This window comes from Mustelus asterias, chromosome 1 (assembly GCF_964213995.1).
Source record: "Mustelus asterias chromosome 1, sMusAst1.hap1.1, whole genome shotgun sequence".
Lineage (NCBI taxonomy): Eukaryota > Metazoa > Chordata > Chondrichthyes > Carcharhiniformes > Triakidae > Mustelus > Mustelus asterias.
In genome coordinates, this window is record NC_135801.1 from 766,816 (window position 1) to 790,248 (window position 23,433).

At 44.5% G+C, this 23,433-nt stretch overlaps 1 protein-coding gene across 4 annotated transcripts in view; it reads left to right on the forward strand.

The window, feature by feature from the left end:
- The window catches only part of pcgf3 (polycomb group ring finger 3), a 165,141-nt gene that overhangs the window by 28,655 nt on the left and 113,053 nt on the right, over window positions 1-23,433 (forward strand). For 2 of the 4 annotated variants that reach the window (XM_078202053.1, XM_078202200.1), the window contains exon 2: window positions 6,728-6,814. The exons of 1 other annotated variant lie outside the window; for it this stretch is intronic. In XM_078202053.1, the coding sequence (XP_078058179.1) occupies window positions 6,728-6,814 (87 nt within the window). Of the gene's footprint in view, window positions 1-6,727; window positions 6,815-7,520; window positions 7,591-23,433 lie in introns of all 4 variants that reach the window. One more of the 4 variants, XM_078202167.1, reaches the window with a different exon arrangement.

A 23,433-nucleotide genomic window follows, 5' to 3' on the forward strand; every position in this document is an offset into this window, starting at 1 on the left:
GTCTTTGAAGAATTGTGAATGAAATTGAATATTTTTCAATCGTCATTGAATATTTGCACTCTTGACCTTGTGTTGGAGGGAAGAAACATAGAAACTAGAAGCAGGGGCAGGCCATTCGGCCCTTCGAGCTTGCTCCACCACTCATTATGATTATAGCTGATAATCAAATTCAATATCTTGATCCCTCCCTCCCCCATATCCCATCATCCTTTAGCCCCAAGAGCTATATCTAATTGCTTCTTGAAATCGGATAACGTTTTGGCCTCAACTACATTCTGTGGTAGTGAATTTCACACATTCACCTGCCCCCCCCGGGTGAAGAAATTTCTCCTCACCTCAGTCCTAAAAGGTTTACCCCTTATCCTCAAATTATGACTCCTTGTTCTGGACTCCCCCACCATCAGGAACATTCTGAATCTACCCTATCTAACCCTTTGGGGTGGCACGATGGCATAGTGGTTAGCTCTGTTGCCTAACAGCTCCAGGGACCCGGGTTCAATTCCGGCCTTAGGTGACTGTGTGGAGTTTGCACGTTCTCCCCGTGTCTGCATGGGTTTCCTCCAGGTGCTCCGGTTTCCTCCCACACTCCAAAGATGTGCAAACTCCACACAGACAGTGACCCGAGGCTGGAATTGAACCCGGGTCCCTGGTGCTGTGAGGCATCAGTGCTAACCAGTGTGCCACAGTGCTACCCCAATGGGGGTCGAATGCGGCCTTGATGTCAAGGGCTGTGAATCTCATCTCTGGAATTCAGCTCTTTCGTTCATGTTTGAACCAAGGCTATAATGAGGTCAAGAGCTGAGTGACCCTGGCGAAACCCAAACTGGGTGTCACTGAGCAGGTTATTGCTGAGCAGTTGCTGCTTGATAGCACTGTTGATGACCCCTTCCATCACTTTACTGATGATTGAGAGTAGGCTGGGAGGTAATTGGCCGGATTTGTCCTGCTTTTGTGTACAGGACATACCTGGGCAATTTTCCACATTATCCGGTAGGTGCCAGTATTGTAACTGTATTGGAGGAGCTTGGCTAGGGGAGCGACAAGTTCTGGAGCACAAGTCTTCAGTACTATTACCAGAATGTTATCAGGGCCCATTGCCTTTGCAATATCTAGTGCCTCCAACCGTTTCTTCATATCATGTGGAGTGAATCGAATTGGCTGGAGACTGGCATCCAAGATGCTGGGAACCACTGGAGGAGGCTGAAATTGATCATCCACTTGGCCCTTCTGGCTGAAGATTGTTGCGAATGCTTCAGTCTTGTCTTTTGCACTGATGTGCTGCCTCCATCATTGAGGATGGGGATTTTTGTGGAAACTTCTCCTCCAGTGAGTTGTTTAATTGTCCACCACCATTCACGACTGGATGTGGCGGCACTTCAGAGCTTGGATCTGATCCGTTGGTTGTGGGATCACTTAGCTCTGTCTATCACTTGCAGTTTATGCTGTTTGGCAGGCAAGTAGTCCTGTTTGTTAGCATCACCAGGTTGACACCTCAGTTTTAGGTATGCCTAGGTATATCTGTTCTCATTTAGCATGTATGCCTCAGTGCCAAGACAAGACTTCACAAAAACCCCTACCAATGTTATCGTGCACTTTCAAAAGATAGATTGATGGGGATGAGGTGAAATATTTTTTTCCCCTCCATGGTGGTGTTCTCACCACCAATCACCGAGCCAGTCTGGCAGCAGTGGGTATTTTAGTAACTACAGTAGTGATGGTACCAAATTATTCTTAGTGATATATATTCAAATCTTTCACGCAGTATATTCTGTTCCCTTGCTACCCTCAGTGTTTTTCCAAGTAGGTGTTTCACGTGGTAGAGTATTGATTCATTAGCTGAAGGAAGATGGTAAGTGGTGAAAAGCAGGAGGTTTCCTTGTCTGCGTTTGACTTGATGTCATGAGACTTCATGAGGTCTGGAGTCAATGTTGAGGACTCCCAAGACTACTCAGTCCCTACTATATACCACTGTGCCAACACCTCACCTCTGCTGAACCTGTTCTGTTGATGGAGTAGTGATGGAGGAGTCTGAGACTTTGATTGAAAGGGATAATTCTGAATGACATTTCAAGTGTTAGAACATAGAACATAGAAAGTCACAGCACAAACAGGCCCTTCGGCCCACAAGTTGCGCCGATCACATCCCCACCTCTCGGCCTATCTATAGCCCTCAATCCCATTAAATCCCATGTACTCATCCAGAAGTCTCTTAAAAGACCCCAACGAGTTTGCCTCCACCACCACCGACGTCAGCCGATTCCACTCACCCACCACCCTCTGAGTGAAAAACTTACCCCTGACATCCCCCCTGTACCTACCCCCCAGCACCTTAAACCTGTGTCCTCTCGTAGCAACCATTTCAGCCCTTGGAAATAGCCTCTGAGAGTCCACCCTATCCAGACCCCTCAACATCTTGTAAACCTCTATCAGGTCACCTCTCATCCTTCGTCTCTCCAGGGAGAAGAGACCAAGCTCCCTCAACCTATCCTCATAAGGCATGCCCCCCAATCCAGGCAACATCCTTGTAAATCTCCTCTGCACCCTTTCAATGGCTTCAACATCTTTCCTGTAATGAGGTGACCAGAACTGCGCGCAGTACTCCAAGTGGGGTCTAACCAGGGTCCTATAAAGCTGCAGCATTATCTCCCGACTCCTAAACTCAATCCCTCGATTAATGAAGGCTAGTACGCCATACGCCTTCTTGACCGCATCCTCCACCTGCGAGGCCGATTTAAGAGTCCTATGGACTCTTGCTTGACTTGTCTATCGAACACCTGACCCAATTCGGGTACAACTCCTCAGAGGAGGACTTTGCAGTGTCTACTGGGTCAGGTGAGCTTTTGTCATGTCCAAATTTGGTACCTAGGTCAAAGCTGAATGATCTGTCTGATTTTAATATCATATTTTTATGGCAGGTTGGTATAACTTGGTGATTTTCTAGGAGGGTATTCAGATGGTTAGGGTGCTAATCGCAGGATGGGGATGTGATCGGGAAAGTAGTTGGGGCTGGGGTTTGTTGGAGCTGAAGGGTAGTGGGGAGGGGGGTCAGTACCATAGTTACTCAGGAGTTAGATTTGCTTTAACCTTTTTACTAAGAGAGTTGAAACCATCCAAAGACTCTGATTTAAATTGGAGTATTGAATGATTCCCATAGGGGTATGATGGTTTAAGGTGCGAGGGACAAGGTTTAAAAGAGATGTACGAGACAAGCTTTTTTGCACGGAGGGCACCTGGAACTCGCTGCCAGGGGAGGTAGTCGAAGCAGATAGGATAGTGATTTTTAAGGGACGTTGGGACAAATACATGAATAGGATGGGAATAGAGGGATATGGTTCCCGGAAGAGTAGGGGGTTTTGGTTCAGTCGGACAGCATGGTCGGTGGAGGCTTGGAGGGCCAAAGGGCCTGTTCCTGTGCTGTAATTTTCTTTGTCTTATGGCTACTGACACTTGTGTCGATGGGAATTAAATTTCCCTTTAATCTTCTCTGCTCTAAAAAGAATAAATCAACTTCTCTGGTTTCTCTGCATAATGAAGGTCTTTCATACCTGGTATCATTCTGATAAATCTCTTAAGCATCCTCTCTAATACTGTGAAATCCATTTCTAAATTCTGCTGTGTGGAATTAGCCAGAACATTGCAACTCCAGCCAGTGTTATGAAGATTTACCATAACAGCCTTCCTTTTTTATGCCTGTCTTTATGGATTACAGCCTCCTGTATGCTTTATTAACGATGTGGAGATGCCGGCATTGGACTGGGGTGAACACAGTAAGAGGTCTCACAACACCAGGTTAAAGTCCAACAGGTTTATTTGGTAGCAAATACCATAAGCTTTTGGAGCACTGCTCCTTCATCAGATGGAGTGGAAATGTGCTCTCAAACAGTGCACAGAGACACAAAATCAAGTTGCAGAATACTGATTAGAATGCGAATCCCTACAGCCAGCCAGGTCTTAAAGATACAGACAATGTGGGTGGAGGGAGCATTAAGCACAGGTTAAAGAGATGTGTATTGTCTCCAGACAGGACAGCCTGCAAGTCCAGGAGGCAAGCTGTGGGGGTTACTGATAATGTGACATAAATCCAACATCCTGGTTTAGGCTGTCCTCATGTGTGCGGAACTTGGCTATCAGTTTCTGCTCAGCGACTCTGTGCTGTCGTGTGTCGTGAAGGCCGCCTTGGAGAACGCTTACCTGAAGATCCGAGGCTGAATGCTCCCCCACAGGAAGAGAACAGTCTTGCCTGGTGATTGTCGAGCAGTGTTCATTCATCCGTTGTCGTAGCGTCTGCATGGTTTCCCCAATGTACCATGCCTCGGGACATCCTTTCCTGCAGCGTATCAGGTAGACAATGTTGGCCGAGTTGCAAGAGTAGGTACCGTGTACCTGGCAGATGATGTTCTCATGTGAGATGATGGCATCCGTGGCGATGATCCGGCACGTCTTGCAGAGGTTGCTGTGGCAGGGTTGTGTGGTGTCGTGGTCACTGTTCTCCTGAAGGCTGGGTAGTTTGCTGCGGACAATGGTCTGTTTGAGGTTGCGCGGTTGTTTGAAGGCAAGAAGTGGGGGTGTGGGGATGGCCTTGGCGAGATGTTCGTCTTCATCAATGACATGTTGAAGTCTCCGGAGGAGATGCCGTAGCTTCTCCGCTCCGGGGAAGTACTGGACGACGAAGGGTACTCTGTCCACCGTGTCCCGTGTTTGTCTTCTGCGGAGGTCGGTGCGGTTTTTCGCTGTGGCGCGTCGGAACTGTTGATCGATGAGTCGAGCGCCATATCCTGTTCTTATGAGGGCATCTTTCAGCGTCTGGAGGTGTCTGTTGCGATCCTCCTCATCCGAGCAGATCCTGTGTATTCGGAGGGCTTGTCCGTAGGGGATGGCTTCTTTTACGAGTTTAGGGTGGAAGCTGGAGAAGTGGAGCATCATGAGGTTATCCGTGGGCTTGCGGTACAGTGAGGTGCTGAGGTGACCGTCCTTAATGGAGATGCGTGTGTCCAAGAATGCAACCGATTCCGGAGAGTAGTCCATGGTGAGTCTGATGGTGGGATGGAACTTGCTGATGTCATCATATAGTTGTTTCAGTGATTGCTCACCGTGACTCCAAAGGAAGAAAATATCATCGATGTATCTAGTGTATAGCATCGGTTGAAGGTCCTGTGCGGTGAAGAAGTCTTGTTCGAACCTGTGCATGAAGATGTTGGCATATTGAGGTGCGAATTTGGTCCCCATGGCTGTTCCGTGTGTCTGGATGAAGAACTGGTTGTTGAAGGTGAAGACATTGTGGTCCAGAATGAAGCGGATGAGTTGTAAAATTGCATCTGGAAACTGGCAGTTGACGGCATTGAGTACCGAGGCCGTTGCAGCAATGTCATCATCGTGGGGGATGCTGGTGTAGAGTGCCGAGACACCCATTGTGACGAGGAGTGCTCCTGGTTCAATTGCTCCATGTGCGCTGAGTTTCTGTAGGAAGTCCGTAATGTCACGACAAAAGCTGGGGGTTCTTTGTACAATGGGTTTCAAGATGCCCTCGACGTAGCCGGAGAGGTTCTCGCACAGGGTCCCATTGCCTGGAACGATGAGACGGCCGGGTGTGTTTGCCTTGTGTATCTTTGGGAGGCAGTAGAGATCTCCAACGCGTGGAGTACGTGGGATGAGAGCACGGAGGGTGCTTTAAAGGTCCGGATCAAAGGTTTTGATCAGAGTGTTGAGTTGACGGGTGTGTTCTTTGGTCGGATCTGTGGGTAACTGTCTGTAGTGTTCCTCGTTGTTCAGTTGTCGGTACACTTCTTTGCAGTAATCCGTTCTGTTCAGTATGACGATGGCCCCTTCCTAGACTGTTCTCTTCCTGTGGGGGAGCACTTCAGCAGTCACGGGCATTCAGCCTCGGATCTTCAGGTAAGCGTTCTCCAAGGCGGCCTTCACGACACACGACAGCACAGAGTCGCTGAGCAGAAACTGATAGCCAAGTTCCGCACACATGAGGACGGCCTAAACCGCGATGTTGGATTTATGTCACATTATCAGTAGCCCCCACAGCTTGCCTCCTGGACTTGCAGGCTGTCCTGTCTGGAGACAATACACATTTCTTTAACCTGTGCTTAATGCTCCCTCCACCCACATTGTCTGTATCTTCAAGACCTGGCTAGCTGTAGGGATTCGCATTCTAATCTGTGTTCTGTAACTTGATTTTGTGTCTCTGTGCACTGTTTGAGAGCACATTTCCACTCCATCTGACGAAGGAGCAGCGCTCCGAAAGCTTATGGTATTTTCTACCAAATAAACCTGTTGGAATTTAACCTGGTGTTGTGAGACTTCTTACTGTGCTTTATTAACAACATTCTCAACTTGTCCTGCCACTTTCAAAGGTTTGTGCTCATGCACCCCAGTCTTTTAGGTTCCTGCACCAATTTTAAAATTGTACTATTTAGTTTATATTGCTCTCCTCATTCTTCCTATCAAGATGTTTCACTTCACTCTTCTCTGTATTAAATTTAATCTGTCCAATTCATCAGTCAGTTTATATAGTTGGATTATCAGACTGTATTACTTTGTCTCTCAATCTTCTGTTCTGTCATTAGTGAAAATATAGGTTTAGCTATTTGCCTGCCTGAGATCAACACCATTAGAATCTTTGCTTAGAATACAGACAGAAAGTTGTGAACTTTCAGTAGTTATGATATAACTAGAATATAATGATGCAAACTGAACGTCGCCTCTCATTCTTGCCTAGGTGTTTCACCCGAGTGCTCAAACATTCAGATCTGTACCGGCCTCATCACATGACTACACTGCAGTGCTCCGTGTTAGAGCAACACAGGTAACTTGCTGATTAGACATCATTTCAGCTCATTCTTTACCAAATCCAAATTCTACTTTCAATCAAGTACTGAGTTTAATTTAATGAAATGTTGCTTTATAGCTGTTTACTGTTCTGGCTTCACTTCTCTGAAAATGCTGTTTTGCATCAAAATATACCTTTTTCCCACTGTATGGTACTCATTCAGTAAATCAAAGGAATTACTTCCCCTTGCTTGAAAATTAGAAGTTGAAAAAGGGCAGAAAAATACCAACTGGTCTATCCAGCCTGTTGCATGCCTAGATTTACCATTGAAACTCCAACCCCCTGGAGTCATCCATTCTCCAGAAAGTGACAAATAAAACCCATAGGTAATTTAGGACAAGACTCTGAGAATTTACTTCCTGGCTCCAGAAGCATTTAAGCATGCCAATGTCTTATTAATTACATTATTAAAGTCGAGTGGCAACCACTTGTTAAATAGCAATTACATTTTTAAGGCACTTGCATTATTAAACAGGTGATGGCTATTGGTACACATATAAATGGGGATAGGTACTAAAATAGTCTAGGTAGTATGGGGAGGATTCACCCCTGGAAATGATATTTTGGTTTAGTTAGTTAAGTTTCCTTGACATTTTGGTTTTAGTTGCAGTGCCTCATCAGAGGCTGTCATCCCATCTCATTTGTTGACTTTTGTTTAATTCATTGATTTTTTTTCTGTTAGTATACGCGGGGACAGCTGGAAAACTGAGATGTGGGGAAGTCTTCAGTCTTCAGAATAAACCTGTCTTGAGGTACAGGCTTGGTTTCAAACTCATTTTTGCTCATCGTATGGCTATTGAATTTAACATGGTAGCAGAGGATAAACATTAAGCTCTGGTATTGTTAAATAAGAAGTTTCTTGTCCCTATTCTCTGAGAGAAAGGAAGCATACTACTCTTGGCTAGCTTAGGTACAGGCTGGCAGAAGGACAATGTAAATTCTCTAGTTTTTTTCAGAGTCAGCAATGGAAAAATAAGGTGAAAATGTGGACACAAGTTACCTCATTTTCCCAGAAGAAGGTATGGCTTTGATTTTATCATCGCCAGAAAAAAAATCACAATTAGCAGTAAAACATTTTTGGAACTGGATGTGGATGATCTGGATACTGAAGAAGGATTAACCCTTCCATTACGCTTTTTGGATAAGCTTTTATAAAACGATGAGTTGTTGGAAGTATACGAGACATGGTCAATCTTTGATAGATTTAAGAAAACAGATGATCAGTCATGGAATGGATTGTTATTATGTTACGTTATGGACTTTGATAAGTGGTGTAAGAGACTGAAAAGTTTAATCTTAAAATCCTAGTGTCTGTATTGGCATTCGAGTTGTTGGATTGTGCACACATTTCTCATATAAATAGACTTTTGGTGTTGACGAGGGAGGGAAACATTAGTGTTTCCCTCCCTCTCTCCTCCTCTAACCAAAAAAAAAGGTCACTGTGAGAAGGTAAAAGTGAAGGTAAGAGTTTTATAAATTTTCTTAAATAATTTAATTGGTGCGAGAAATGTCGGTCAGTGGGGTTAAGTGCTGCACTTGTGAGATGTGGGAGATCTGTGACACTTCCAGCGTCTCGGACAACTACATCTGCAGGAAGTGCACCCAATTACAGCTCCTTACAGATCGCATGGATAGGTTGGAGCAGCAGTTGGATGCACTTAGGAGCATGAAGGTGGCGGAAAGCGTCATAGGTAGGAGCTTTAGAGACGTGGTCACACCCAAGGTGCAGGCAGATAGATGGGTGACTGCGTGAAGGAGCATGCAGTCAGCACAGGAATCCCCTGTGGTCTTCCCCCTCTAACAAGTATACCGTTTTGGATACCGTTGAGGGGTATGAATTATCAGGGGATAACAGCAGCCGCAGCCAGAGCAGCGGCACCATGGCTGGCTCTGTTGTTAAACAGGGACGGACAAAGAGCACTAGAGCAATAGTTATAGGAGACTCTATAGTTAGGGGTGTAGATAGGTGCTTCTGTGGATGTGAAAGAGACTCCAGGATGGTATGTTGCCTCCCTGGTGCCAGGGTCCAGGATGTCTCTGAACGGGCAGAAAGCATTCTGAAGGGAGAGGGTGACCAGCCCGAGGTTGTGGTACATATTGGTACTAACGACATAGGCAGGAAGAGTGATGAGGTCCTGCAGCAGCAGTTTAGGGAGTTAGGTAGAAAATTAAAAAGAAGGACCTCTAGGGTTGTAATATCAGGATTACTCCCTGTGTCAATTGCCAGTGAGGCTAGAAATAGGAAGATACACAGCTCAACACGTGGCTAAACAGCTGGTGTAGGAGGGAGGGTTTCAGATACCTGGACCATTGGGATCTCTTCCGGGGCAGGTGGGACCTATACAAGAAGCATGGGTTGCATCTAAACTGGAAGAACATAGATATTCTGGCCAGGAGATTTGCTAGTGTCACACGGGAGGATTTAAACTAGTTTGGCAGCGGGGTGGGAACCAAAGCAAAGGCGAATTAACTGAAGGGGAACCAGAGAGAAGGGTCATTAAGACTCAGAGAAAGAGCAGGTAGGGTGTGGTTGCTAATCAAAGAGGATCTGGTGGACTGAAGTGCATTTGTTTCAATGCGAGAAGTGTAACAGGTAAGGCAGATGAACTTAGAGCTTGGATTAGTACTTGGAACTATGATGTTGTTGCTAATACAGAAACTTGGTTAAGGGAAGGACAGGATTGGCAGCTTAACGTTCCAGGATACAGATTTTTCAGATGGGATAGAGGGGGATGTTAAAGGGGTGGGGGAGTTGCATTGCTGGTTAAGGAGAATATCACAGCTGTACTGCGGGAGGACACCTCGGAGGGCTCAAACAACGAGGCAATATGGGTAGAGCTCAGGAATAGGGAAGGTGTAGTCACAATGTTGGGGGCTTACTTTAGGCCACCCAACTGCCAGCGGGAGATAGAGGAACAGATATGTAAGCAGATTTTGGCAAGGTGTAAAAGTAACAGGGTTGTTGTGGTGGGAGATTTAAACTTCCCCTATATTGACTGGGACTCACTTAGTGTTAGGGGCGTGGATGGGGCAGAGTTTGTAAGAAGCATTCAGGAAGACTTCTTGAAACAGTATGTAGGTAGTCCAACTAGGAAAGGGGCCATACTGGACCTGGTATTGGGGAATTAATCCGGCCAGGTGGTCGACGTTTCAATAGGGGAGGGTGAAGGCTAATTACAACAACATTAGGCAGGAACTGAAGAATGTAGATTGGGAGCAGATATTTGAGGACAAATCCACATCTGGCATATCGGACGCTTTCAAGTGCAAATTGATAGGGATTCGGGACCGGCACATTCCTGTAAGGATGAAGGATAAGTATGACAAGTTTTGGGAACCTTGGATGACGAGGGATATTGTGAGCCTAGTCAAAGAGAAAAAGGAAGCATTTGTCAAGGTTAGGAGGCTGGGAACACACAAAGCAAGTGTGGAATACAAGGAAAGTAGAAAGAAACGTAAGCAAGGAGTAAGGAGGGCTAAAAAGGGTCACAAAAAATCATTGGCCAGCAGGATTAAGGAAAATCCCAAGGCTTTTTATACATATTAAAAGCTTAATAGGATGGAGGGTTATAGGTAGGTCTAGAAGGTAGGGATGTGTTCGGCACAACTTGTGGGCCAAAGGGCCTGTTTTGTGCTGCAGTTTTTCTATGTTTCTATATATAAAGAGCAAGAGGGTAGTCAGGGAGAGGGTTGGCCACTCAAGGACAGGGGAGGGAATCTATGTGTGGAGCCAGAGGAAATGGGCGAGATATTAAATGAGTACTTTGTGTCAGTATTCACCAAAGAGAAGGACTTGGTAGATGGTGAGTCTAGGGAAGGGTGTGTAGATAGTTTGAGTCATGTTGAGATCAAAAAGGAGGAAGTATTGGGGGTCTTGAGAAACGTTAAGGTAGACAAGGCCCCAGGCCTGATGGGATATACCCAGAATGCTGAGAACAAGAACAAAGAACAATACAGCACAGGAACAGGCCCTTCGGCCCTCCAAGCCCGCGTCGCTCCCTGGTCCAAACTAGACTATTCTTTTGTATCCCTCCATTCCCACTCCGTTCATATGGCTGTCTAGATAAGTCTTAAACGTTCCCAGTGTGTCCGCCTCCACCACCTTGCCTGGCAGCGCATTCCAGGCCCCCACCACCCAGGCAAGGGAGGAAATTGCTGGGCTTTGAGAGAAATCTTTATATCCTCACTGGCTGCAGGGGAGGTCACAGTAAGAAGTTTAACAACACCAGGTTAAAGTCCAACAGGTTTATTTGGTAGCAAAAGCCACACAAGCTTTCGGAGCTGCAAGCCCCTTCTTCAGGTGAGTGGGGATTCTGTTCACAAACAGAGCATATAAAGACACAAACTCAATCTTTTAGAGGAAAATGTAACTGGTTTGATTCGTAAGTTTGCGGATGACACAAAGGTTGGTGGATTTGCGGATAGCGATGAGGACCATCAGAGGATACAGCAGGATGTAGATCAGTTGGAGACTGGGCCAGAGAGATGGCAGATGGAGTCCGGACAAATGTGAGGTAATGCATTTTGGAAGATCTAATGCAGATAGGAAATATACAGTAAATGTATTGATAGGTAGAGGGATCTTGGTGTACAGTACACAGGTCACTGAAAGTGGCAAGCAGGTGGAGAAGGTAGTCAAGAAGGCATACGGCATGCTTGTCTTCATCAGACTGGGCATTGAGTTTAAAAATTGGCAAGTCATGTTACAGCTTTATAGAACCTTAGTTAGGCCGCACTTGGAATATAGTGTTCAATTCTGGTTGCCACACTACCAGAAGGATGTGGAGGCCTTGGAGAGGGTACAGAAAAGATTTACCAGGATGTTGCCTGGTATGGAGGGCATTAGCTATGAGGAGAGGTTGGAGAAACTTGGTTTGTTCTCACTGGAATGACGGAGGTTGAGGGGCGACCTGATAGGAGTCTACAAGATTATGAGGGGCATGGACAGAGTGGATAGTCAGAAGCTTTTTCCCAGGGTGGAAGAGTCGATTACTAGGGGCATAGGTTTAAGGTGCGAGGGGCAAGGTTTAAAGGCGATGTACGAGGCAAGTTTTTTACACAGAGGGTGGTGGGTGCCTGGAACTCACTGCCGGGGGAAGGAGTGGAAGCAGAAACGATAGTGACTTTTAAGGGGCGTCTTGACACATAAATGGGAATAGAGGGATATGGTCCCCGGAAGGGTAGGGGGTTTTAGTTCAGTCAGGCAGCATGGTCGATGCAGGCTTGGAGGGCCGAAGGGCCTGTTCTTGTGCTATAATTTTCTTTGTTCTTTTGTTCTTTGTTCTTTGATGGGTGTTCCATTTTATGGGAAAGACGCTCTCTAGATCAAATGGCTGCCACTAAAAAAAATGTTCCTGGCAAAACTGTCATTTGCAGTTACTTTCCTAGCAAATGCAGGCAACTCTGCAGTGAAGGAAAAGATGGAGGATTCTATGGCCACTAAATTTTGAGATTGCCAAAATATTAGACACCAATTTCAATACAACGATGGGGTCGCTGATACGTGATTTGAAGATGGTTGCACTTTTAGCCAGTTTGAGAGTTGAGATAAAAAGAGGGTCTGGGACAGTGACAAAGGCACTTGAATCCGAGAAATGAACGTGACATGGTAAATTGGTGTTATCTGTGTGATTCTGAATATTACACAATGAATTGTCTGCAACAAAAGAATTGTGTTTTTGAAATTGCAAGTGAAGCATGACAGTGAGTGCCATGAAGAAATTGTGTTGGTCACTGAATCCGGTGGTGAGTGTTTTGGCAACTGATTTGTTCAATTGTGCACTCTTGGGTAGCAATTGCACTTCCACAGTGTGTGGGTTGGACTGGCTTAATTGCTACCTGGAGTTTCTTGATGAGGCAGATTGGCGGAAGGTTAAGGAAGATGGAAGCTCTACCTGCTTTAGGTTTGGGGACAGCTGGGATCAGTGTCTTCATCAGTATTAATGTGGTCTCTGTGTGAGAGATCTCTGTTGCGAGATCTTGGCCAGTATTTAAATACTCTGACCAGCCTGAACGAGTACTTCATTAGTAAGTGTGTAGAAGATTGTGTGCCAAAGAAGCAAATCCATGTGTTTCCCAATGGGAAACCATGGATGAACAGGGATATCCACTGCTTGCTGAAATGCAGGTTTGAGGCGTTCAAGTCAGGCGACCCTAACCTATACATGAAAGCCAGATATGATCTATGGAGATCCATCAAAGATGTCAAAAGACAGTACTGGACCAAGCGAGAATCCCAGGCTAGCCACACGTACTCCCGCAGACCGTGGTAAGGTCTGCAAGACATAACAGGCGACAAGATGAAGTCAGGTAAAACCATCTGCTCCAATGAATCCCTCCTTGATGAGCTCTACACATTCCACACCTGTTTTGAGCAAGAGGTCAGCGAGAGCACGCCCTCCATCCCGGAAGCCTTGGACGAATCTGATTCCAAGGTCACCGAGGTCAACATCAGAGCAGCCTTCTCAAAAGTCAACCCACGGAAAGCAACTGGCCCGGATGGGATACCTGGACGAGCACTCAGATCCTGCGCAGATGCAGGTCTGCGAGTACCCCCAGTTGGCGGGGGTATTCGCAGACATCGTCAACCTTTCTTTATACCAATCTGAAGCCCCTACTTGCTTCAAGAAGATGACCATCATCCTGGTACCAAAGAAAAGCCAGGCAGCGTGCCTTAATGACTATCGTCCGGTGGCTCTGACATTCATCATTATGAAGTGTTTCGAAAGCTTAGTCATGGCACGAATCAATTCCTACCTATCAAACTGCTTGGATCTACTATAGTTCACCTATCGCCGCAACAGGTCCATAACAGATGCCGTCTCCCTGGCCGTACACTCAACCCTGAAATACTTAGATAACAAAGACACGAATGTCAGACTCCTATTCATAGATTACAGCTCAGCCTTTAACACCATTATTCCTATGAGACTCATCTCCAAACTTTGTGGGCTGGGGCTCGGCTCCTCCCTCTGCAGCTGGATCCTAGACTTCCTGACCCACAGACCGCAGTCAGTAAGGATAGGCGATAACAAAGAACAGTACAGCATAGGAAACAGGCCCTTCGGCCCTCCAAGCCTGTGCCGCTCCTTGGTCCAACTAGACCAATCGTTTGTATCCCTCCATTCCCAGGCTGCTCATGTGACTATCCAGGTAAGTCTTAAACGATGTCAGCGTGCCTGCCTCCACCACCCTACTTGGCAGCGCATTCCAGGCCCCCACCACCCTCTGTGTAAAAAAATCCCTCTAATATCTGAGTTATACTTCGCCCCTCTCACCTTGAGCCCGTGACCCCTCGTGATCGTCACTTCTGATCTGGGAAAAAGCTTCCCACCGTTCACCCTATCTATCCCCTTCATAATCTTGTACACCTTTATTAGATCTCCCCTCATTCTCCGTCTTTCCAGGGAGAACAACCCCAGTTTACCCAATCTCTCCTCATAGCTAAGACCCTCCATACCAGGCAACATCCTGGTAAACCTTCTCTGCACTCTCTCTCTAATGCCTTCACGTCCTTCTGGTAGTGCGGCGACCAGAACTGGACGCAGTGTTCCAAAACACCTCCTCCACGATCACCCTCAACACCGGTGCTCTGCAAGGCTGTGTCTTCAGCCCCTTACTATACTCCTTACACACCTTTGACTGTATGGCAAATTCCCCACCAACTCTATTTTCAAGTTTGCTGATGACACCACTGTTGTCAAACAATGATCTCAAACAATGACGAGACAGAGTACAGGAAAGAGATAGAGAATCTAGTGAATTGGTGCGAAGACAATCTCTCCCTCAATGTCAACAAAATGAAGGAGATGGTCATCGACTTCAGGAAGCGTAGTGGAGGGCATGCCCCTGTGTATCAATGGGGAGAAAGTGGAAATGGTCAAAAGCTTCAAGTTTTTAGGTGACCAGATCATTAACAACCTGTCCTGGTCCCGCCATGCCGACACTATAGTAAGAAAGCCCACCAACGCCTCTACTTTCTCAGGAGACTAAGGAAATTGAGCATGTCCGCTACGACTCTCTCCAAATTCTACAGATGCACCATAGAAAGCATTCTTTCTGGTTGTACCACAGCTTAGTATGGCTCCTGCTCTGTCCAAGATTGCAAGGAACTACAAAGGGTCATGAATGAAGCCCAGTCCATCACTCAAACCAGCCTCCCATCTGTTGACTCTGTCTACACTTCCCGCTGCCCCAGAAAAGCAGCCAGCATAATCAAGGATCCCATGCACCCCGGACATACTCTCTTCCGCTGCCTTCCATTGAGAAAAAGATATAAAAGTCTGAGGTCACCTACCAACCAACTCAAGAACAGCTTCTTCCCTGCTGCCATCAGACTTTTGAATGGATCTACCTCGCATTAAGTTGATCTTTCTCCACACCCTAGCTATGACTGCAACACTGCATTCTGCAACCTCTCCTTTCCTTCTCTATGAATGGTATGCTTTATCCGTATAGCACGTAAGAAACAATACTTTTCACTGTATACTAATACATGTGACAACAATAAATCAAATCAGATCTTCAATGAAAAAGCATAGATGAAGCTATGCATGATAAATGACAAAGCCATTGTGTTTGGGAAAACTGTGGAACTACAGTTATCTGCCACTGAGGAAGCCAAATATTTCTTGAAGAGTTTAAGCAGTGTTGTTAATTTCTGAGGAGAGACATTTGGTGGACAAGAAAAAGATTATCTGGAAGTTGCATAGATAATTTGCACATTTGGTGTCATATAAATTCAAAGCTGTGAGATCAGATGCTGGAGTGGTTGATTGAGAACACGTTGAGCAAGTTACAGTTCAGTGTGATATTTGTGTTAAATATCGAATGCCACCTCCATGTTCTGTTGTGAGTCTGCCACTGTGAATGGATTTAAAAGTATGGGACTAGGATCGGGGATTTTCTTTGCCACACTTCATAGGCTGAATTACATCGGATTAACTATCTACAGTAATACATGGTAAGGGCAAATAGACTCTTGTCAACAAGGTCATGAAGAAATGGGTAGGCACTGGATTAGGAACACCCAACAAAATTCCTGACAGATAATGGAGGAGAGTTTGCAAATGATGAGTTTTGGGACAAGTATGAAAGTTTGAATATCATAGCTTTGCATACTGTGGCCTCGAGCCCATTCAGCAATGGTTTAAGTGAGAGAATGAAATAATTGATTACATATTGCATAAAATACTAGCCGAACAACCAGAGTGCGAGTTGCAAATGGCACTGGCAAGGGCAGTACACGCAAAAGATTCTTGCAAATGTTTGGGTGGTACAGTCCATACTAGTTGGCATATGGAAGGAATGCAAAGTTGCCTTCGGTGCTATCGGAGGCTCCCACTGCTCTTGAAGGAACTGCCATTAGTTGTGCTTTTTCTGCCATGTGAATGCCTTGCATGCAAACAGGAAAACTTTCATTAAAGCTGAGGCTTAGGAGAAAATTCAGCAAGCCTTATGGCACTACATAAGGCCATTGGGAATACAGTTTAATCAAGAGACATGGTATATTACAAAAGAGAAGGCTGAAAGAATGGAAAGGGCCTGATAACGTTAAGGGTAATGATGCAAACAAACATGGTAATCAAACTGTTGGGGTACATTCCTCGAGACTAATTGGCATAGATTCTGAATAGGACATAGAAAACATGAATGTTAGATGGTTACAAGGAACGGATTATGGCAGATAGAGGGATGACTGAATATGGGCAAATTAACCTTGAAGCATTGGATAAGGCTATTCATCTGAAAGTAGGAATGAGAAAAAACATATTCCAGTCAAGGCCAGTATGTGGAGGAATGCCACTATTATGGGGAGAGCAGGAAAAGCCACTGCAAAACACAAACATTGGCTGAATGTGCAGGATGAAGGAGAGGAGGTAAAACCAATGGATTGACAAAATGAGGTTAAGATATGGAAGATCAGAAAATGTAGTACGTCTTCTGAAAGTAGACCAGAAAGTGGCCATGTCCCTCGAAGAAGATCATGGACTTGCAAAAGGGACTCTGCATGCGGGAGAGTTTGTGTCACAGTAGTCCAGAAAGTGAGAGGAGAGTGAGTGGAGGTCATAGTTTGACAAGAACAAGGACCATGGAACAAGTTAGAAATACTACAAGTAGTAAAAGCCCTTCTAATTGAGAAGTTCTAATAGCTGCAAACAAATTGGAAGACAAGTTGATAAAGGATGCCAAACAAAGAGAGTCAGAAGGAATTTGGTGTATGCACTAAAATACCAGACAGGGAATGGCCAGTCTTATCAGAAAGATGGATATACACAGAAAAGATGCTTCTTAATGGCACTTAGAAGGCTAAAGCCACTAGCTCGGGGTTTTGAAGAAGATTTGGTAATCAAGATGTCAGGATGAACTCCCCTACTGCAGGAAAAGTGAGCTTGAAGATTTTCTTAAGCTCTTTTAGCAATATACTCCTGAGTGTATAAATCAATTCATATGAAAGCTGTGTATTTTCATGGTGAGAAATTTCAAAGGGAAGTGTTTTTAAACCATCTAAAGAAGCTGGTGGTATAGAAGGGAAGATTGAATATTGAACAAACGTATATATGGGTTGAGTGATGCATCAAAAGTATGGTATTTCTCAGTGAGGTTCATCCTGATGAAAATGGGTTGTCTTCAGCAAAAGGCAGATCCAGCATTGTGCTAGTGGTATCACGAGGAGAAACTCGCAGACATCTTTATCATGCATATTGATGATTTTCTGTTAGGAAGCTCGGTAGAATTTGAGCAATGGGTGATGGAAAGAATTCAAGGTCCAAAGTCAGGCTTTTGTGGCCTTTAAATACATAGGGTTAGACATTAAGCAGAACAAGTCAGGAGTGACCTTGAATCAAAAGTCTATTTAGAAAATATTAATCGCATCCCAATATATTGTGCCAGTTCTTCCCAGGAAGAAAACAAAACAGCTAGGAAGTTTGATTGGAGAAATGTTATGCACTCAGACTAGACCTGATGTGAGTTATGATGTATTGGAACTCAAATAAAACATTAAAGAAATTCAATTTAGAAAAATGAACGTTCAAGTTTCCTTTAGTGAACCTGAAGATATGGGGTTAGTCATTTTTAGCGATGCTTCGCATGCCAGTCTTCCAGCGCAGCAGGGTCTATCATATTCTTGATGGGAAAGAAAAATAAATGTTCCCGATTGGCTTGGGAAATTAAGAAAATATAAAGGGTAGTGAAAATCACCTTATCGGCTGAAACATTGGAATTAGTAAAAGCAATAGATATGGGGGTTTATTTGTCTAATATACTGACAGTCATGCAAGACGAGGAATAATCTGAGAAAGGCTTGCCCATAGAATGCTAAATTGGTAACCAGTCTCTTTGGGACGTTGTTAATTCGTCAAAGGGTATCACTGAGAAAAGGTGAAGAATTGACCTTGCTAGCATAAAGGAAATGTTGGAAAGAAGAGAATTTCTAAAATAAAAGTCACCAATGGTCAGACTGTTGTAGAAAAAGAGGTGCTTGCTCCAAGAAGTGATTAGATCTGCTGGAAGAGGGATGCCTTTTATTATAATGATATGGAAAGCCAATATTTTTCTTGCTTTGTAATTAGTTATATCGGGTAAAGAAGAGATTATTTTTGTTCACTTAGGGAAAAAATGTGGGATCTGTTTTTGATTGGTTATAATGTGAAACACAGATGGAAAATACAGGATTTTGTTTCCTTTTCTTCAATTTGCAAAAGCTTTAATTTAAAAGAAGGGGGATCTGTCAATTACATTGTTAAACTGGTGATGGATATTAATGCACATAAATGGGGACAGTTGAAACATTTAGAATCATAGAATCTATGGCATGGAGATAGGCCCTTCAGCCCCAACTGGTCCAGGCCGACCAAAATGCCCAGCTAAGCTAACCCCATTTGCCTGCATTTGGCCCATATCCCTCTAAACCTTTCCTATCCATGTATCTGTCCAAATGCCTTTTAAATGTTTTCAGTGTACCTGCCTCAACCACTTCCTCCGGCAGCTCATTCCACATGCATGCCACCCTCTGTGTAAAAAAAGTTCCTCAGGTTCCCATTAATTCTTTCCCCTCTTAACTTAAACCTATGCCCTCTAGTTCTCGATTTCCCCAATCCTGGGAAAAAGACTGAATGCATTCACCCTATCCATCCCTCTCATGATCTTATACACCTCTCTAAGGTCATCCTTCAGTCTCCCACGGTCCAAAGAAAAAAGTCCTAGCCTGTCCAATCTCTCCCTATAACTCCGTCCCTTGAGTCCTAGCAACACCTTTGTAAATCTCTTCTGCATTCTCTCCAGTTTAATAACATCTTTCTTATAGCAAGGTGACTAAAATGTAGAACAATACTCCGGGTGCAGCCTCACCAATGCCCTGTACAACTGCAACATAACTTCCCAACTTCTATACTCAATGCCCTGACTGATGGTCAGCATGCCAAAAGCCTCCTTCACTGCCCTATCTACCTGTTACTCCAACTTTAGAGAACCGTACATCTGAACTTCAAGGTCCTTCTGTTCAACAGTACTCCCTAAGGTCCTACTGTTCACCGTGAAAGTCCTACCTTGATTTGACTTTCCAAAATGCAACACCTCACACTTATCTGTATTGAACTCCATTTGCCATTTCTCAGCCCATTTCCCCAGCTGATCAAGATCCTGCTGCAATTTTTGATAACCTTCCTCACTGTCTGCAATACCATCTATTTTAGTCTCATTTAGGTGTGGAAAACTCTATGGTGTTGGGAATAAAATTGTCTTGAAGTATGGGCTTGGCTTGGGACTTATTCCTCCCGCATTGTATGGCCATTGGAGTTAACAAAACAAATATCAAACACTGCTGTTGCCAGTGCCACAGTTCATAGCTAACCTTACCTACCTGTATTATGTAAGATGTCTCCAATCACAAGCTCCTTTGAACTGCTGTAGCAAATCATAATTCTGTATCATCTCTAATAATGTTATGTCACAGGTTGTCTTACTCTCTGCAGAAAGGAATAATTCTTAGCACCTAATTTGATTTTGCTTTCTTATTTTCTACTAATGTGTCCTAGTCCTCACCTATCCTGTTCAAACAGGAGCTGTCAACTGAATAAAATCCATTCCTTTCAGTATTTCATGTGATTTCAAAGATTTAAGTTGTATGTTTTTGTGGTCTATGCTTGTTCCCTTCAAAAGTCTGAGTTTCCTGCGTGCTTCCTGATACTGAAGAGCCACAAGCCAGGTGGCTATCCTCTTGACTTTCTCCAGCATTTCTGCAGATCCACTTAAATAACAGTAGGGCATGTTAGCAAAAATAACTTTACCCTGAGGGTGGCCAAAATGGAGAATTTGCTGCCACAGCCATTATAGAAGCGGAGTCAATTTCTTCCCAAAGAAATGAGAGAGCTTCTTGAAAAAGACTGAATGCTCATGACTGTCGAGCATTGCACAAAGGAAATCTTAGCCAAGTGTAGTAGTCACATTAAAGAGGGTTAGATTGCCGCCAGGAAGAGTATTCAGATGCAAGATGCTCAATACAAATGAGGATGAATTGAAGAGTGGGACTAGACGAGATGGCTTACTGAGAAAGACAATGAACAACAAAATGGAGTTGACCCATTTCTTAAGCTGACTTTCCCACCATTTTTCAGAAATATCAAATAAGCAGTAGCTCAATGTTTTTGTGAACATTTCAATACTCTTTGCCAATCATGTTTTCACTTATTTGGTCCAGTTTACTGCGATGTTGCCTTTTGTTTCAGCCTTCTGCTTTCTCTGCCTGCTGTTTGCTTCTGGCCATTACCTCGTGTTGCTATATTTTTGCGTTGCCAAATGGCCTCTATTTGGTCTAACCCCATGTAGATGATTGACTTACTGTGATCATAAGGTGTGTTCAAAAGTCAAATGGGGATGGTAGCACAGTGCAATCATGCATTTAGTGCTGTGCATTCTCTTTGGTCCATAGTCTCTGAATATCCACAAATCCCACTCACCACTCATTTCACTGATATTCCTATCCCTAACTCTAAAGTCCAATGCTGAATAATTAGAGAAGTATGGTTATAGTCCCTTCTCTATGAACTAAGTGTACTGGCAACATCTCTCCAATGCTCCTCTGTTCCTCTTGCTCTGTCACTCTGACCTTGGTAATCCAGTGGCAGGTAACTAAATGCTGTTGGTTTACTTTGCTAAAAATTGGCTAACTCCTGTTTGAAGCACTGCTAACCTCTAACCCTGGGATGTCTTTCTGCCCGAGCTCCCCATATCCTTGTCTTAGTCCCCAGATACTTCCCTTGTAACCAATCCCGTTTACAGACACTGAATCCCAACACCCATCTTCAACCTATTATATGTTGGCTATTAGCTTTATTCATGGTGAATTTTAACCAAGGAGCATTTGGAATAGATGCACCAGAACTTGACAGGGTAGAGCAGATGGAGAAGAAAAATGATAATCAAAAGCGATGGACAAATTAAATGAATAAGTGTATGAGATCATTATGACCCAGGCCAGAAACTCCAATGTGTGTTATGAAGATAGGCTAGACCCTAAATTTTTACATCTGAATTTGGCATGGGTGAGCATAAGGTGTTTCACTCCAGGTATGATTTAAGTGACCCACCAGGAAACCTTTATCAAACAAAGTTTATTTAAGAACACATTGAGGCTTCCCAATCCTGGAACTTTCCAGAAAGCCTCTGAAGTGAGAGACATTGCCTGCCTCCTCCAGTTTCTAACAGCAACTCACAGGCAGCAAAATTTACAACTCCAGAGAGAGGGGGAAAAAAAGAGACACTGCTTTCTGTCTCAAGTCCAAACCGCCTCTGAGAAAAATTAAACTATAATCTTGGACTTTTCTGTGGAAAAACTCCTCAGGCATCACCTGATCTGTCAATCACACTCCACGCAGCAATTCCAAAAGGATTAAGTAAGAAGTCTCACAACACCAGGTTAAAGTCCAACAGATTTGTTTGGAATCACGAGCTTTCGGAGCGCTGCTCCTTCATCAGGTAAGTGGTGGTAGGTTCACAAACATATATAGGCAAAGACACAATTAAGAACATAAGAACATAAGAAATAGGAGCAGGAGTAGGCCATCTAGCCCCTCGAGCCTGCCCCGCCATTCAACAAGATCATGGCTGATCTGAAGCGAATCAGTTCCACTTACCCGCCTGCTCCCCATATCCCTTAATTCCCTTAGCGATCAGAAATCTATCTACCCATGATTTAAACATATTCAACGAGGTAGCCTCCACCACTTCAGTGGGCAGAGAATTCCAGAGATTCACTACTTTCTGAGAGAAGAAGTTCCCCCTCAACTCTGTTCTGAACGGGCCCCCCCTTATTTTGAGGCTGTGCCCTCTAGTTCTGGTTTCCCTTCTAAGTGGAAAGAATCTCTCCACCTCTACCCTATCCAGCCCCTTCATTATCTTATATGTCTCTATAAGATCACCCCTCAGCCTTCTAAACTCCAACGAGTACAGACCCAATCTGTTCAATCTCTCCTCATAAGCTACACCCCTCATCTCCGGTATCAACCTGGTGAACGTGCTCTGCACTCCCTCCAAGGCCAATATATCCTTTCGCAAATAAGGGGACCAAAACTGCACACAGTACTCCAGTTGCGGCCTCACCAGTGCCTTGTGTAGTTGGAGCAAGACCTTCCTGCTTTTTTATTCTATCCTCCTCGCGATAAAGGCCAACATTCCATTCGCCTTCTTGATCACCTGCTGCACCTGAAGACTGAGTTTTTGCGATTCGTGCACAAGGACCCCCAGGTCCCTCTGCACAGTAGCATGATGTAATTTTTCTTCATTTAAATAATATTCCAATTTACTATTATTTCTTCCAAAGTGGATAACCTCACATTTGCCAACGTTATATTCCATCTGCCAGATCCTCGCCCACTCGCTCAGCCTATCCAAATCTCTCTGCAGACTTTCCACGTCCTCCACGCAATTCGCTTTCCCACTCATCTTCGTGTCATCAGCAAACTTTGATACCCTACACTCAGTCCCCTCCTCCAGATCATCTATGTAAATGGTAAACAGTTGAGGCCCCAGCACCGATCCCTACGGCACGCCACTGGTCACCAACTGCCGACCAGAAAAGCACCCATTTATTCCAACTCTCTGCTTCCTGTTAGATAGCCAATCCCCAATCCACGCCAACACCTTACCCCCAACTCCGTGTACCCCAATCTTCTGCAGCAACCTTTTGTGAGGCACCTTATCGAATGCCTTCTGGAAATCTAAAAACACCACATCCACCGGTTCCCCCCTGTCAACCGCACTAGTCACATCTTCATAAAAATCCAGTAAATTCATCAAACACGACTTTCCCTTCATGAATCCATGCTGCGTCTGCTTGATCGAACCATTCTTATCCAGGTGCTCTGCTATTTCCTCTTTAATGATGGACTCTAGCATCTTCCCAACTACGGACGTTAAGCTAACTGGCCTGTAGTTACCTGCCTTTTGTCTCCTTCCTTTTTTGAACAGTGGCGATTGCCTGTAAAGACTCGCATTCCAACCATTCTTCACGTTCCAATCTATAATTATCTTGCAATTGTATCTTTGCCTATACATGCTGTGTTTGTGAACCTACCTCCACTCACCTGATGAAGGAG